The sequence below is a fragment of the Bactrocera latifrons genome, unplaced genomic scaffold (assembly GCF_001853355.1).
Source record: "Bactrocera latifrons isolate USDA-ARS-PBARC rearing strain unplaced genomic scaffold, ASM185335v1 scaffold_493, whole genome shotgun sequence".
Lineage (NCBI taxonomy): Eukaryota > Metazoa > Arthropoda > Insecta > Diptera > Tephritidae > Bactrocera > Bactrocera latifrons.
In genome coordinates, this window is record NW_017537149.1 from 126,866 (window position 1) to 140,046 (window position 13,181).

The 13,181-nt window shown below is 40.0% G+C and overlaps 1 protein-coding gene across 5 annotated transcripts in view; it reads left to right on the forward strand.

The window, feature by feature from the left end:
• The window catches only part of LOC108973620 (plexin-B), a 52,567-nt gene that overhangs the window by 7,572 nt on the left and 31,814 nt on the right, over positions 1 to 13,181 (forward strand). For all 5 annotated transcript variants that reach the window (XM_018940998.1, XM_018940993.1, XM_018940995.1 and 2 more), the window contains exons 2-4: positions 7,357 to 8,500; positions 8,565 to 9,325; positions 9,389 to 9,691. In XM_018940998.1, coding sequence (XP_018796543.1) covers positions 7,720 to 8,500; positions 8,565 to 9,325; positions 9,389 to 9,691 — 1,845 coding nt within the window. In that variant the 5' untranslated portion in view covers positions 7,357 to 7,719. The remainder of the gene's footprint in view (positions 1 to 7,356; positions 8,501 to 8,564; positions 9,326 to 9,388; positions 9,692 to 13,181) is intronic.

Below are 13,181 nucleotides of genomic sequence, written 5' to 3' on the forward strand. Positions count from 1 at the left end.
AGTAGCTCGCCCGATATCACAATCGCTAGCGGTGGTCTGATAAATAGCATAACCTGGGGACCTATGCTAACTCTCGCATCAGACCATCTGCCCATAATTATCTCGATCGAGAAACCTGCCGATTTCGTTTCTGTGGACAACCGCACCTTCGTTAACTTCAACAAAGCTAACTGGGWCGGCTTCACAGAATTTACTGAGAGCACCTTCAACGCTCTACCCATTCCTACGGACGTATGCGCTGGCGAACGTCAATTCCGCAAGGTGATCGCAACAGCTATCGCTCGCTTCATCCCAGCTGGACGAATAGCGGAAATCCGCCCCAACTTCCCAGCCGAAGCAGCCGTTTTAGCTAATGAGCGCGACACCTTACGCCATGCCGATCCCGGTGATCCCCGAATAAGCAATCTTAATTTGGAGATTCGGCGTATGGTAAACCATCATAAGCGGACGAAATAGATAGAGAACCTGAAGTCTTGCAACCTCTCCACCGGTATGAGTAAGCTTTGGGCTACTGTCAAAGCTTTGTCTAACCCGAAGAGTCACGACGACCGAGTTGAAGTTCAATTCAATGGTCATTCCTCTTCGGACTCAAAGAAGTGCGCGAGCTATTTTAGCCGGCAGCTGCACCCTTCGGTAGACATAGACAAACGATGTGTTAACCGACGGCTGCGCTAAACGACGGCGCTCCACTTACTTTTACCGATGAGGAGGTTAAGGGTGTCATCAACAAAGCAAAATCTTCCGAATCCATTGGCCCTGATGGAATCAACATGCTAATCCTAAAGCATCTAGGCTCGACGGGAGTAAGATATCTCACCAAGGTCCTCAACCTGTCGCTCGCACACATCAAATACCCGATGTGTGGAACGTCGGAAAAGTGGCCCCACTACTGAAACCTGTGAAACCCGCCAACAAAGGGGAATCTAACGTACGATAACTCTCCTCTCCCCAGTAGTGAAGACACTTGAGGCCTTCGAACAATACGCCGACAGGACCTCGGACGCAACAGACTTCCGACAGGCAMTGACCACCATTCACAGTGGAGCCATCAACACCTTCACCGACTCCCTCCCCGTGAATGGCGTACTTGGAGTHAAMTCACCACCCATAGCAGACGAAGAGCTCGAGTTGCTGCGAGAAACGCGAGTGACCCTTGCGCAAYTTCGTTCTGGATATTGTAGCAGGCTAAACTCCTACTTATCCAGAATATACCCTGACATACCCAGCGAATGTCCTGCATGCAACGAGTCTCCGCATGACACTGACCACCTCTTTGCATGACCAACCAACCCCACCCATCTAACACCCCTTTCCCTTTGGTCCGACCCCTTCGAAACAGCACGTTTCCTGGGCCTCCCGTTAGATGACATCGACGACAACACTGATAACCCTCACCATCCCAATGGGGACTGATAATCGTTATAACAACAACAACAACACTTGAGGCCTTGTTACTCCCCACCTTCACTCACCACCTGAGCCTAGCCAGCCACTGCATGGATTCCGAAAAGTGCACAGTACCACCACAGCACTTAGCGTCATAAACGCTCAGATAGTTTGTGGCCTCAACCAGAAACAACCTGTGAGAGAACGATCCTCGTAGCGTTGGACCTGTCAAAAGCTTTTGACACGGTCAATCATACAACGCTACTGCAGGACATTGAGAAAACGACGCTTCCTCCAGGGCTCAAGAGGTGGACCATGAACTATCTGAATGGTCGTCAGTCATCCGTACTATTTCGAAGTGCAACATCTAAACTGAGAATTAAACAAGGGGTTCCGCAGGGTGGTGTCCTCTCCCCGCTACTGTTTAACTTCTACATCTCGAAACTGCCGCAACCACCAGAGGGGGTTTCCATAACCTCGTACGCAGATGACATATTGACGTCGGGCAATGGAATCGGTGGCACGTGTTCGAAGGTAAACAACTACCTCACCGGCCTTTCTCGTTTCCTCACTGCACGGAACCTCCAACTTTCCCCYACCAAATCCACAGCGACCATATTCACGCACTGAACGAAGGAGTATAGAGTATAGGAGGAGATTGCAGTCGATGGCGCCAAAATCCCGATTGTCAATAACCTGCAGATTTTAGGCGTAACCTTCGATAGCCTATGCTCTTTCTCTCCCCATACGACCGCGATTATTTCCAAAGTACATAGCCGCAACAAGATCCTCAAGTCGTTAGCCAGCAGCACATGGGGAAAAGAAAAAGAAACGTTGTTGGCAACTTACAAGGTAATCGGCTGGCCTGTCCTCAATCACGCGGCACCAATATTATCGCCTGGATGCAGTGGCACGCAAATGAGGAAACTTCAGAACTGTCAGAACACTACACTCCGGACCACGAAAGGATACCTCCAGATGGCTCCAATCGGACACCTACATAGTGAGACGCTTATGTTCCCTGTTAAGGAGCATAATGAACTCCTCGGTTGTTGTTGTTGTAACGGCAGAATTCTGCCGAGTTGACAGTCCTTGCCCGGATAAAAATCCGGGTCCGTTCCGGTTTTCGTAGACCCGACTGTCGTGGGAACGGATGAACTCCTCGGTCCTTCAATACGCCTCACCAATATGGTCGCATGGATGCAATGAAACGCAGATGAAGAAACTTGAGACATGCCAGAACGAGGACTAGATAACAAACTCTCCATTTATTTGCTGCCGGAAGTTATCAAGAATGAATTTAAATTATAGTAATTTTAGACTAAAGTAATCTATCAATGATTGTTACAAAACCTGCTTTTAAATATTACGATCACCATATACAAAAGTGCGCTGTGGATAAAACAGCAACGACTTAAAAGAGGCAATTTTAATATTATTCTAAAAGTATATTTCTGTTACCGACAGTTTTATCGAGTGGGGGCCATTCGTTGGTGAGCAAGCAAACAGAGTAGTCGCTAGCAAGCAGATCCATAAAATAGCTCTGTTACATTATTTCTGATAACAACTGATCATTTGAAACTTTACCTATTTACTTATATTTTGAACAAAACAGACTGGAAAAACACGCACTAAAGTTTTTGAACTTTAAATGCAAAACTCTAAAGCACTACATATCTGCGGGTGCTACAAATTTTTCCGTACGAACTACCGACTTCAAGGGATGGTATTTTAAGATTTACCGTGAAAGATATATCGGAATGAAGGAAGTTTTATGCAAAACAAATTCTTTACTGGCGTAGACACAACAATGGGAGATTCCAAGCGAAGCCACGTCATTCTCCACCTGGTCTTTCCAATCTACTGCGTCGAAAACTTTCAGAACTGGAGTGTATTCGTCCATTTGGACGATATCACCTAGCCTGCGTAGACGCGTATCTTTTAATTTGCTGAACTATGAAAATGTGTCGCTGCATCTTTTCGTAGAATTTTCGAGCATTACACCTGTCGTCCAGCTTTTAAAGCTCTTCGTTCTCACGCATTTCGGCCTCTCTCTTTTTTGCATGCAAATGCGCCTCGCTTTCCTCTTCAACTCTATCTAACTCATCCCGCACGTGTTGTGGTCGATTGTAACGTTTTAAGGTAGGCAGTTTGCTTTTTCTCATCGCACTAGCTGTTCTTCTGCGTTTCCCGAAAACCAATGGTTTCCGTCGCAGCTGTACGTAAAGAGCTTCAAATGCCGTGCAAAAAAAAATATTTTACCAAAAAACGATATCCTTAAAATCTTACTGTAGACCTTGCCGGAAATCACGCTGCAACGTACTTCAATGACATAAAATTTACGTTACCTCTCAGAATGCTATAGATTCCCGTTGTTTTAATTTTCAGCATGTCTTAAGTTCAAACAATAGTGATTTGTAATTAGTGATAAATTTTGACTTTTTCGATTGAGCAATAGTTTATACCAATAAATTTCAAATTTAGATCTGAAGGTGAAACCTCAATGCCTCAAAACCTCGCATCGAATAGTCCATAATAATATAATAATATTTAATTTATAGCTTAAGCTTTTGAATGCAATACTTTTATGCAGTCGTAAGAAGCAATAAGCGCTTATACAATTTACAAAAATCTTCAAAAGAGTTAAAAGAGCTTAAAATATTATTACTTGTTTATTAATTTATCTATTTAAGTAAAAAGTAGCCAATAAAAATTCAGGAATAATTAGTATTTATTGAAAAAACTTGAACTCTGAAATGGCTTGGTCACCCAAATAGCACATTTTACCAAAACTACAAAAATCATATGAAATTGGTGAAATTGAATTGCAGATTTGGTGACATAATATGTTTACGTTTCTAATACTTTGTTCTATATTCCAGATTTTCACTTATAGCATCACATTCGCATTCCACATTATTTACAAACTTCTCGCATATCTTCTTTGGGATGGAGTACCAAGCTTCCTTAATACCTTCTATAAATCTTTAAAATTTGTAAAATTTTTAGCAGCAATTTTAAAATTAACATTCCATAAGTTTTCTATTGGACTAAGGTCAGGGCTTAACACTGGCTAATCCAAAACATTAATTTTTTCTTTCTTAAGCCTTTGTGATTGTCGCTGTGCGCTTAGAGTGGTTATCCTGCATAAAAGTCCAGCGAAGGGGCATGCAGCTGAAAGCAAATGATTCCATTTCGTTCCTTAATATGTCTAAATATTGATACCGACCTTTTTTCCCTTAAATGGAAATAATTAGGCCCATGCCATGCCAGGAAAAGGCACCCCATATCATCTAATTTCCGCTTGCGTATTTTATCGTCTTCTTTGAGTACCTTGGAATCAACGATTGACCTTTAGGACGATGAACAATACTTTTCCCATAAGAACCGTACTATTAATTTTCGTTTTATCCGTTCATAACACATTTCCCCAAAAATAAGATCTTTATCTCTATGTGTTTTCGCGAAACGTGACCGACTTTCGCTGTGCCGCTTTGACAAAAGTGGTTTTTTTTCGACTCGGGCAGCCAAAAAGTTGTGTCGCTTTTAAACGTCTTCCAAAAGTCTTCCGCGAAATATTTAATCCATATTCTTTATTAATTTCCTGCATTATTTGTCTTGAAGACTTAAAAGAGTCGGCCTTGATCTTCCCGACTATGGCTCTATTTTCAGTAATTGTTCTTTCGCGGTGTTTGTAGTTTCTTTTTTTTTTGGTCAAATAAATTTCGTTGTCTTTTATGAGTTTAAGGCCATTGTAAACCATTTTCCGGCAACAATTCAATAAAACAGCAATTTATATAACAGTTTTCACGAATTTATCCATATTGTGCATAATGCGTCTTTTATCAGGACTACTGTGCTTACCATGATCCATTTCTACTTGAATTAAATCACTTTATCGTAAACAACCTTAATTAGTCATAAAAATTCACTCCTTATAATTTTTTGCAAATAAATCTTCATTTTTTAAAAATGTGCTATTTGGTTGACCAAGCCATTTCAGAGGGAGTTTTTCAATTAATACTGATTATTCTTGAATTTCGCTCGCGGACAATGATCCGGTGTCGATTAATGAACGGATACCGGGGCGTAATGACAGAATTATTCCTCCTCTACGATAAGTCCACATTCAGAATAAAAAAGCTTTTGCCACTGAACTTAAAAATTGGTGCTGTCCCATCAAAGAACTGACGTGGCGAAATGTTTTATTCAGTGCTGATAACAAAGACAATTAAACATGAGGCCGAAAACATAATGTCGGAATGTTCGCCCTGGAAAGGCGTTAGTCTTTTATTTCGGGTAAAGGTCATAATGATAGCCTTTGAGTACAGAGATATTTTGCAAAACTTTATGCTACCATATAGTAAAGAAACCATGCCACTGAGATGGTGTTATTAAAAGTATAACGACCCATAACATACATTGAGGTTGGTAGCACTTCGGACCACGACGGAATGCCTTTTGATGTCTCTCATAGAACACCTCCACAGTGAGACGCTTATGCTCCCTGTCAAGGAGCATAATGAACTCCTCTCGAAGCAGTTCCTACTAGGATGTTTCCGTAGGAATCAGCCTTGTAGCCATCTGCTTGGAGCGGAACCGCCTCCTAGGAGCATCAAAAGGTCTTTCCTTGACTACGCCGACGACCTCGTACAGTACGCCGACCGGACTTCGGACGCAACTTCACCGACTCTCTTTCCGTCAATGGCGTTCTTGTAGTCAAATCACCACCTATCGCAGACGAAGAGCTCCAGTTGCTGCGAGAAACGCGAGTGACCCTAGCGCAACATCGTTCTGGATATTGTAGCAGGTTAACCTCCTAGTTATCCAGAATTGACCCTTTTATACCCAATGTATGTCCTGCATGTAACGAGTCCCTGCATGAGACTGGCCACCTCTTTGCATGCCCTACAAACCCCACTCATCTAACACCCTCCTCCCTTTGGTCCGACCCCGTCGAAACAGCATGTTTCTTGGGCCGTTAAATGACCTCGGCGACAACACAAATGACCCTTACCACCCTAGTGTTGATTAGATAACTGTTAAAACATCTTCGAGGTTGGTATCTGAGTGGTTCGAGGATGTAAAAGTGACTCTTATACAATGACCTGGTTAATAATCTGATAATAAACCCAATTGAGAACTGGAGTGACCCTAAGAGAAGAAGGATGAATTCAAGTCATGCAGAAGGGCAATTGGAAAACTTAAGAAAAATAACGGGCGATATACAGGTTATTAAAAATCTGTGGACGATATAAAAGAAGGAATTGAATTTATTGTTTTTGTTAAAAAAAATATATATGACCTAGTCTACGAAAAGGGAGCTAACGCGCGAAAACTAGTTTTCTGGGAAACAGCTGTTAAAAATCTCATCTTTCATCCGAATCAACTAAAAAGTGAAAATTGATTTTTAGGATTTTTTGACACCTAAGCCCCCTTTCCGTAGACCAGGTCACATATATTTTACACCTATTAATTGGCCAATGCTATTTCTTGTTTTAAAAAAAGCTTCAGTTTTAATATTCGGAATGAAAGATTTACGACACACATATATAGGTTTAATTAAGTAAAGCAAAGATATAACTAAAACAAAGTTGTTTGAATTGCGTATTTCAAATTTATTAAGTAAAACCAGCTTACACCTATTATTTTGTCCGAAGTATATATAATGTAACTACATTGACTGATATGTTAATTCAAATAATTATAATACTTATATTGTTATAACTATGATAAATTTTAAAAAAGTTTTGAGGTGCTCATTTTGTAGTTTTAAGAAATATTCACTAGAAATTGAATTTAAAATCGAAAAATATAATATAAACGTGCCATTTTTCGATTTATTATGAATTTTTATAATTGTATATTTTATGTAATTACACAATATTAGTAGTTTAATTATATAAATTAGTTTCCATATTCATTCCTTACATTACATATTTGATGAAAATTATATTTAAAAACTTTCAGCATATTACTCGTTTAAATGCAAACGGAGAATTTCTTTGCAGTAAATTGAGCTTATTTACAAAACCAGAAACAAGTTAAGACTGAGTCAACATCTAATCCACGGGCTTGGGTTAAAAAATAAAGTGATTTAAAAAATTTGAAGTAAATGAATATTTGAATACAAATTATGAAATAACACAATTGGGGAATAGTGAATGGAATGCCTCGGAATGCGGAGACTGTCCAGAAAGTTTTCTTACTGCCATTTCATTATTATATAAGTTTGTAAAAGATCAACTATAATAGCTACATTGGAAAGCAATTTAAATTACCTCTTCACTCAAATATCAAAAATATATCAGAAAAAGAGTCCTGTTACTTCAAATGCTCAATTCGACCCATCAGCGTAATTATCGAAATGGGAAAGTGATTGGTACCGTCCTAGGAACAGTAACAACTATGTCTCAATGCATATTCCGCCCAAATAATGACGAACCGAATTCTATTTCTATATCACCAGATTTTGCCAATACAAGCGGAAATGGTTTTATTCAATTCAGACTCTGGCGGCGTCGGAAAAGGCAAGCCTTATTACGAATATTTAGATTTTATACGTTTAGCGCTATATACTGGTTTTTCTACTGCGATACTTTAAGCGTCGATGCCGCATTAAATGAAGGCGGTCGAAGAAAATTAAACGACGTATCGGCGAATATAATCACTACAAACGCTACTTCTATAAATTTACAGTTTTCCTGCAGTGATATAGTAGCTCAATTTAATTTGTCTGAACTGGCTCTAGGCAATAGCGATGGAGATTCCGAAAGTATTAACACTTCAACAATAAAATTAAATTCCTTAAATCGCTCACTACCAAACACTTTAAGTCGTTCCCAAGACAAGAATTATTTTACACATTTGACATACGATTTTAAGCAGAAAGTTTTTTACGCGGGCGCAACTAATAAGATACTACAATTAAATGAAAATTTAAGAGTTTTAACTCAGGCGTTAACTGGACCAAAATATGATTCGCCACAATGTCATGCCAGTGGTTGCCCCGAAGATGTGGAAACAACATTAGTTGATACTCATAATAAAATACTAATTGTTAATTACGTAGAAGGGTTTGGAATTCTTATTGCCTGCGGCAGTGTACGACAAGGTAATTTTTTTTTTTTATTTACAATTTCATAGAAAGGTTATGTAAATATATGGTTATCCTGTAGGAGCGTGTGAAATGTACAATCTTACTAACTTCCCAAATTCTCCAACATTTATTGAAACACCTTTGGCAGCAAATGATGAGTTTGCATCCACATATGCATACGTTGGTCCAGCAAAATATTCATGGAAAGATGAAGACATTCTTTATGTTGGTACAACGTTTACAAATGTTGGCGATTATAGGCACGACGTGCCTGCGATTTCATCACGCCGTTTAGACGATTTAAACTACGTTGAATTTTCAATACAACAATCAATTATTAATATAGATGTAAAATATCGAGATCATTTTCTTGTTAACTACGTTTATGGATTTAATTCATCAGAATATGCCTATTTTGCCATAGTGCAGAAAAAGTCTCACTTGGCTGATGAGGCTGGTTATATTACTCGATTAGCACGAATTTGTGTTACTGATCCGAACTATGACACTTATACTGAGGTAACTATCCAATGCCATGCTACTAAGAACAATATCGACTATAACATCCTACGCGACGCTAAAATAACTCAAGCAGAACAAAAACTAGCACAATATTTGGGAATAAAGCGTGACGATTTTGTTTTAGTTGCGATATTTTCACCATCTAATGAGATAACTGACCAAGCGGAAGCCAATTCGGCTATGTGCTTATACAGTCTTAAAGATATTGAGGAAGTATTTAACGAAAATATACATATGTGCTTCAATGGCACAATCAAAGATAGAAATTTAGGCTATATCTCAGGAACTATCGATGATGGCCACTGTCCAGTAGCAGGAGTACGTATTTTCATGAAATTCTTAGTAAAGGTCTGTAATGGGTTTTGTCTTAATGTTTTCCAGACTATAGGGAATATTCAAGACTTTTGCACCGTGGGATTAAAAATCAGTGGATCATCACCAATTACAGCGCAAGCCCTACTTCATTTTGATAACGTTAGCATCACATCAGTTACTACCACGACCACTGGTCCTCATTCTTTGGCATTTTTGGGTACTGAAACCGGTTCAATAAAAAAAGTATTAATATCTGGTAACAATGCAGGCGAATATGAAGAGATAACCGTCGACCCTGGAAACAAAATCTTACAGGATACAATGATGTCTGCTAATAAAGAGTTTTTGTACGTTCTTTCCAGGCGTAAGGTTAGTTAAAAAAAAAAACATTATTATTATTATAATTAGTATATTTTATGTCAACTCACTTTCTGTTACACTTCACGATTAAATGGAATTATAATCTGATCGAAGTATAAATTGTGCCGCCCTCTCTTCAAAATGACTCATTAAGTAAATGTCCCTGATCAATTTCAGAGTCGTGATTGGAGTTGAGAAGGCAATATTTCGCTCTGAGAATTTCACTCTGAGTCCTACACCTTCAAAAGTTTCAAAGCAGATGTTTCCGAAATCTACTGTGGTCTGCAAATGTTGCTACAATAATTATCCCAGTACAAGTTTATAATTTTTTATAAACCTTTTACGGATTTATCCTTACAACACAAGTTGATACTGACGCTGGCAAAAAATATACAGCTACCCCCTTCTTCTATTCTCTCGTTTTTTTCTTATAGAACTTCTTTATGCCGTGCGATCCTAATGGGAATGGCCATGGAAGGTTCTAGAATCCTGGTAGGTGCAACATGAATTTTTTAGCCAATTCATTTTCGGCTATGCCCTAGTGCCTCGCTATTTTTACTAAGATTTGCTCTAGTAAGCCGAGATTGATTAAGATATATCGAGCGTGGAATATTAGTTATGTGGCCTCATGCTATGCAGAATACCGTGTAATGTATAATGGAAACATAGTCGTAGTAGAGTAGAGTAGTTGACTTAGATGAAAGAGCTTTCTATTTTGTTGTCAGTACACCAAATACCTTGCATTTGATATATAACACATCAATATGATGAACTGATTTGGAAAATTAGTTGGGAGGTAGCTTAAAACCACGAAACGGACATAGATCACTTTTTATACACTAAAAGTCGTTCGTATCTGTATTACTGAACAAACCGGCAAGACTAAACAAATAAACAAAATAATATCACAATAGAAGATCGCATTGACAGCTGCACGCATTACGGTTATTTAGCTAGTTTCTGGGCGTACGACGCCAAGTCCTCATAATAAACCGAACAATATCTAACATAAAAAATAGCGGAATAATTGCAATGTTGAGAAAAAGTCCAATTATAATTTGAGATGAGTACATGAAGCGAAATTATCTAATTAGTCATTCTCTAGCCAGTCTCAATTTTGACTTAATACTATTCACAACTCAGTCTTTAGTCACAAATTTGTGACCTCATAGTAAGGCATGCTAAAAAGAGTTTTTGGTTGCCATTTTGAATATACTGAATAGAGATCATCATGGATAATGTGGTTTTTTTTAATACATTGTGAGCAACTCAAACACTAAAAAATAAAAGAAAATCAATATCATTATTCTGAAACAAATTCAACATTTATTTTTTATAGCCAATTATGCTTTCTGACCAAAAATAGTAATTGCAATATTTGTAATAGATTTTCATATTTATAGTGACTTTCTGTTTGTTCGTCTGTGTTTGCAAGTGCTATCGCTTGCACTTGCTTGAATAAAAATAATTATATTCTGATGAAACTTGTTGCACTTGATCTTTTACACCCAAAGGCCTGCCACGTCTACAAAATCTTGTTAATCGACAACTTACTTAATGTTATAACTAAGACGTAAGTTAAGATGCAAAAATTTTGTAATTCCTTCGACAGCCGGTTCTATGTTACCGGAATTGACCCGGATTTTATCGGGCCAAGGGCTATTTTCCCGGCGATCAAACCCTTTTTGATCGGTGACTAGATTGAGTTTGTCATCACTAGACCAACTCCTTGCACTAGGATTGCTCCGCATCCTCCCGATTTGTGCTGGCATTGCGTGCAACCTGGGCCCAAAGAAACTCTTCTACTGCGCTAAAAGGCTGTCCTAACTCCACCTCGGTTGGGTGTAATACAGGTCTGTTGATGGACTCATGTTGTAGGTGTTCTTACGGGTACCTAGTCTCCGTGGGGTGATGGTTTAACTCTAATTACGCCATTCACTGGAAGGGAGTCAATGAAGGTCGTCGAAGTAATTGAGGAATGCCCTCCTGATGTTCCTAGGAAGCGGTTCCACTCAAAGCAGGTGATTGCAGGGGTGATTGTTTTGAAAGCAGTGGAGTTCATTATGCTCTTTAACTGGGAGCATACGGGTCTTACTATGTAAGTGTACTAATGCAGTGTTCTGACAGGTCTGCATCAGGCGATCATATTGGGTAGTTGATGACCGGCCGGCCGATTACTTTGTAAGCTGTCCTTTCCCTATGTGCTGCCGGCTAGCGACGTCCGTATGAGGAGTGAAGGAGCATAGACTATCAGAAGTTACATCTTAAATCTAAGGATTATTGACAGTGGGAATTTTGACGACGTCGACTGCAATATTAAGGTCACTCCCACTAGTGGCTGTGGGAGTTTCGAGACATAGAAGTTAAACAATAGCGTGGGGAGCACACCACTCTGCGGAACCCCTTGTTTCATTCTTCTCAGGTGGGTCATATTCAGTCCTGGAGGAAGCGTAGCTTTTTCAATGTCCTGCAGTAGCGATGTGTGACTGACTGTGTCGAGAGTTTTGACATGTCCAACGCTACGAGGATCGTTCTTTCACAGGTTTCTGGTTAAGATCACAAACTATCTGGGCGTTTATGACGCCAAATTCTGTGGTGGTACTGTGCACTTTTCGGAATACATACTGGTGGTTTGCTAGGTTCAGATGGTAAGTGAAGTGTCTTCCCTACTGGGGAGAGGAGAGTTATCGGACGATAGGACTCGCCTGTTGGCGTGTTTCCCAGGTTTCAGTAGTGGGACCACTTTTCCGACTTTCCACACATCGGGTATTTGAAGAGTGGTCAGCGATAAGTTGGGGACTTGGTGAGGTAGTTTAGGTAAGCGTATTCATTCTATAAGGATCAATGTATTTAGCTGATTCTGCTTTATTGATGACATTCTCCTCATCGGTGAAAGTAAGTGATGCGCAGTCCCTTGAAATTTTGCGCAGCCGTCGAGTCACACTTCGTTTGGTTTTGTCTACCGAAGGGTGCAGTGTAAATTGCCGGCTAAAATAGCTCGCGCACTTTTTCGGGTCCGAAGAGGCATGACCATTGAATTGAACTTCAACTCGGTCATCCCGTCTCTTCAGACTAGAAAAAAACCTTGACAGTAGACCACGTGCACCATCCATTTCGTCCGCTTGTGTTGATTAACCAATCTCCGAATTGTGATCCCTTATTCGGGTATCACCGGCCTGGCGTAAGATGGCACTCTCGTTGGCTAAAACGGCTGCTTCGGCTGGGAACTTATAGCGGAGTGCCGCAATTCTTCCAGCCGGGATGAAGCGAGCGTAGGGATGGGTAGAGCGGTGAAGGTGTTGTTGTTGTAACGATTATCAGTCCCCGTTGGGATGGTGAGGGTTATCAGTATTGTCGTCGATGTCATCTAACGGGAGGCCCAGGAAACGTGCTGTTTCGAAGGGGTCGGACCAAAGGGAAAGGGGTGTTAGATGGGTGGGGTTGGTTGGGCATGCAAAGAGGTGGTCAGTGTCATGCGGAGACTCGTTGCATGCAGGAC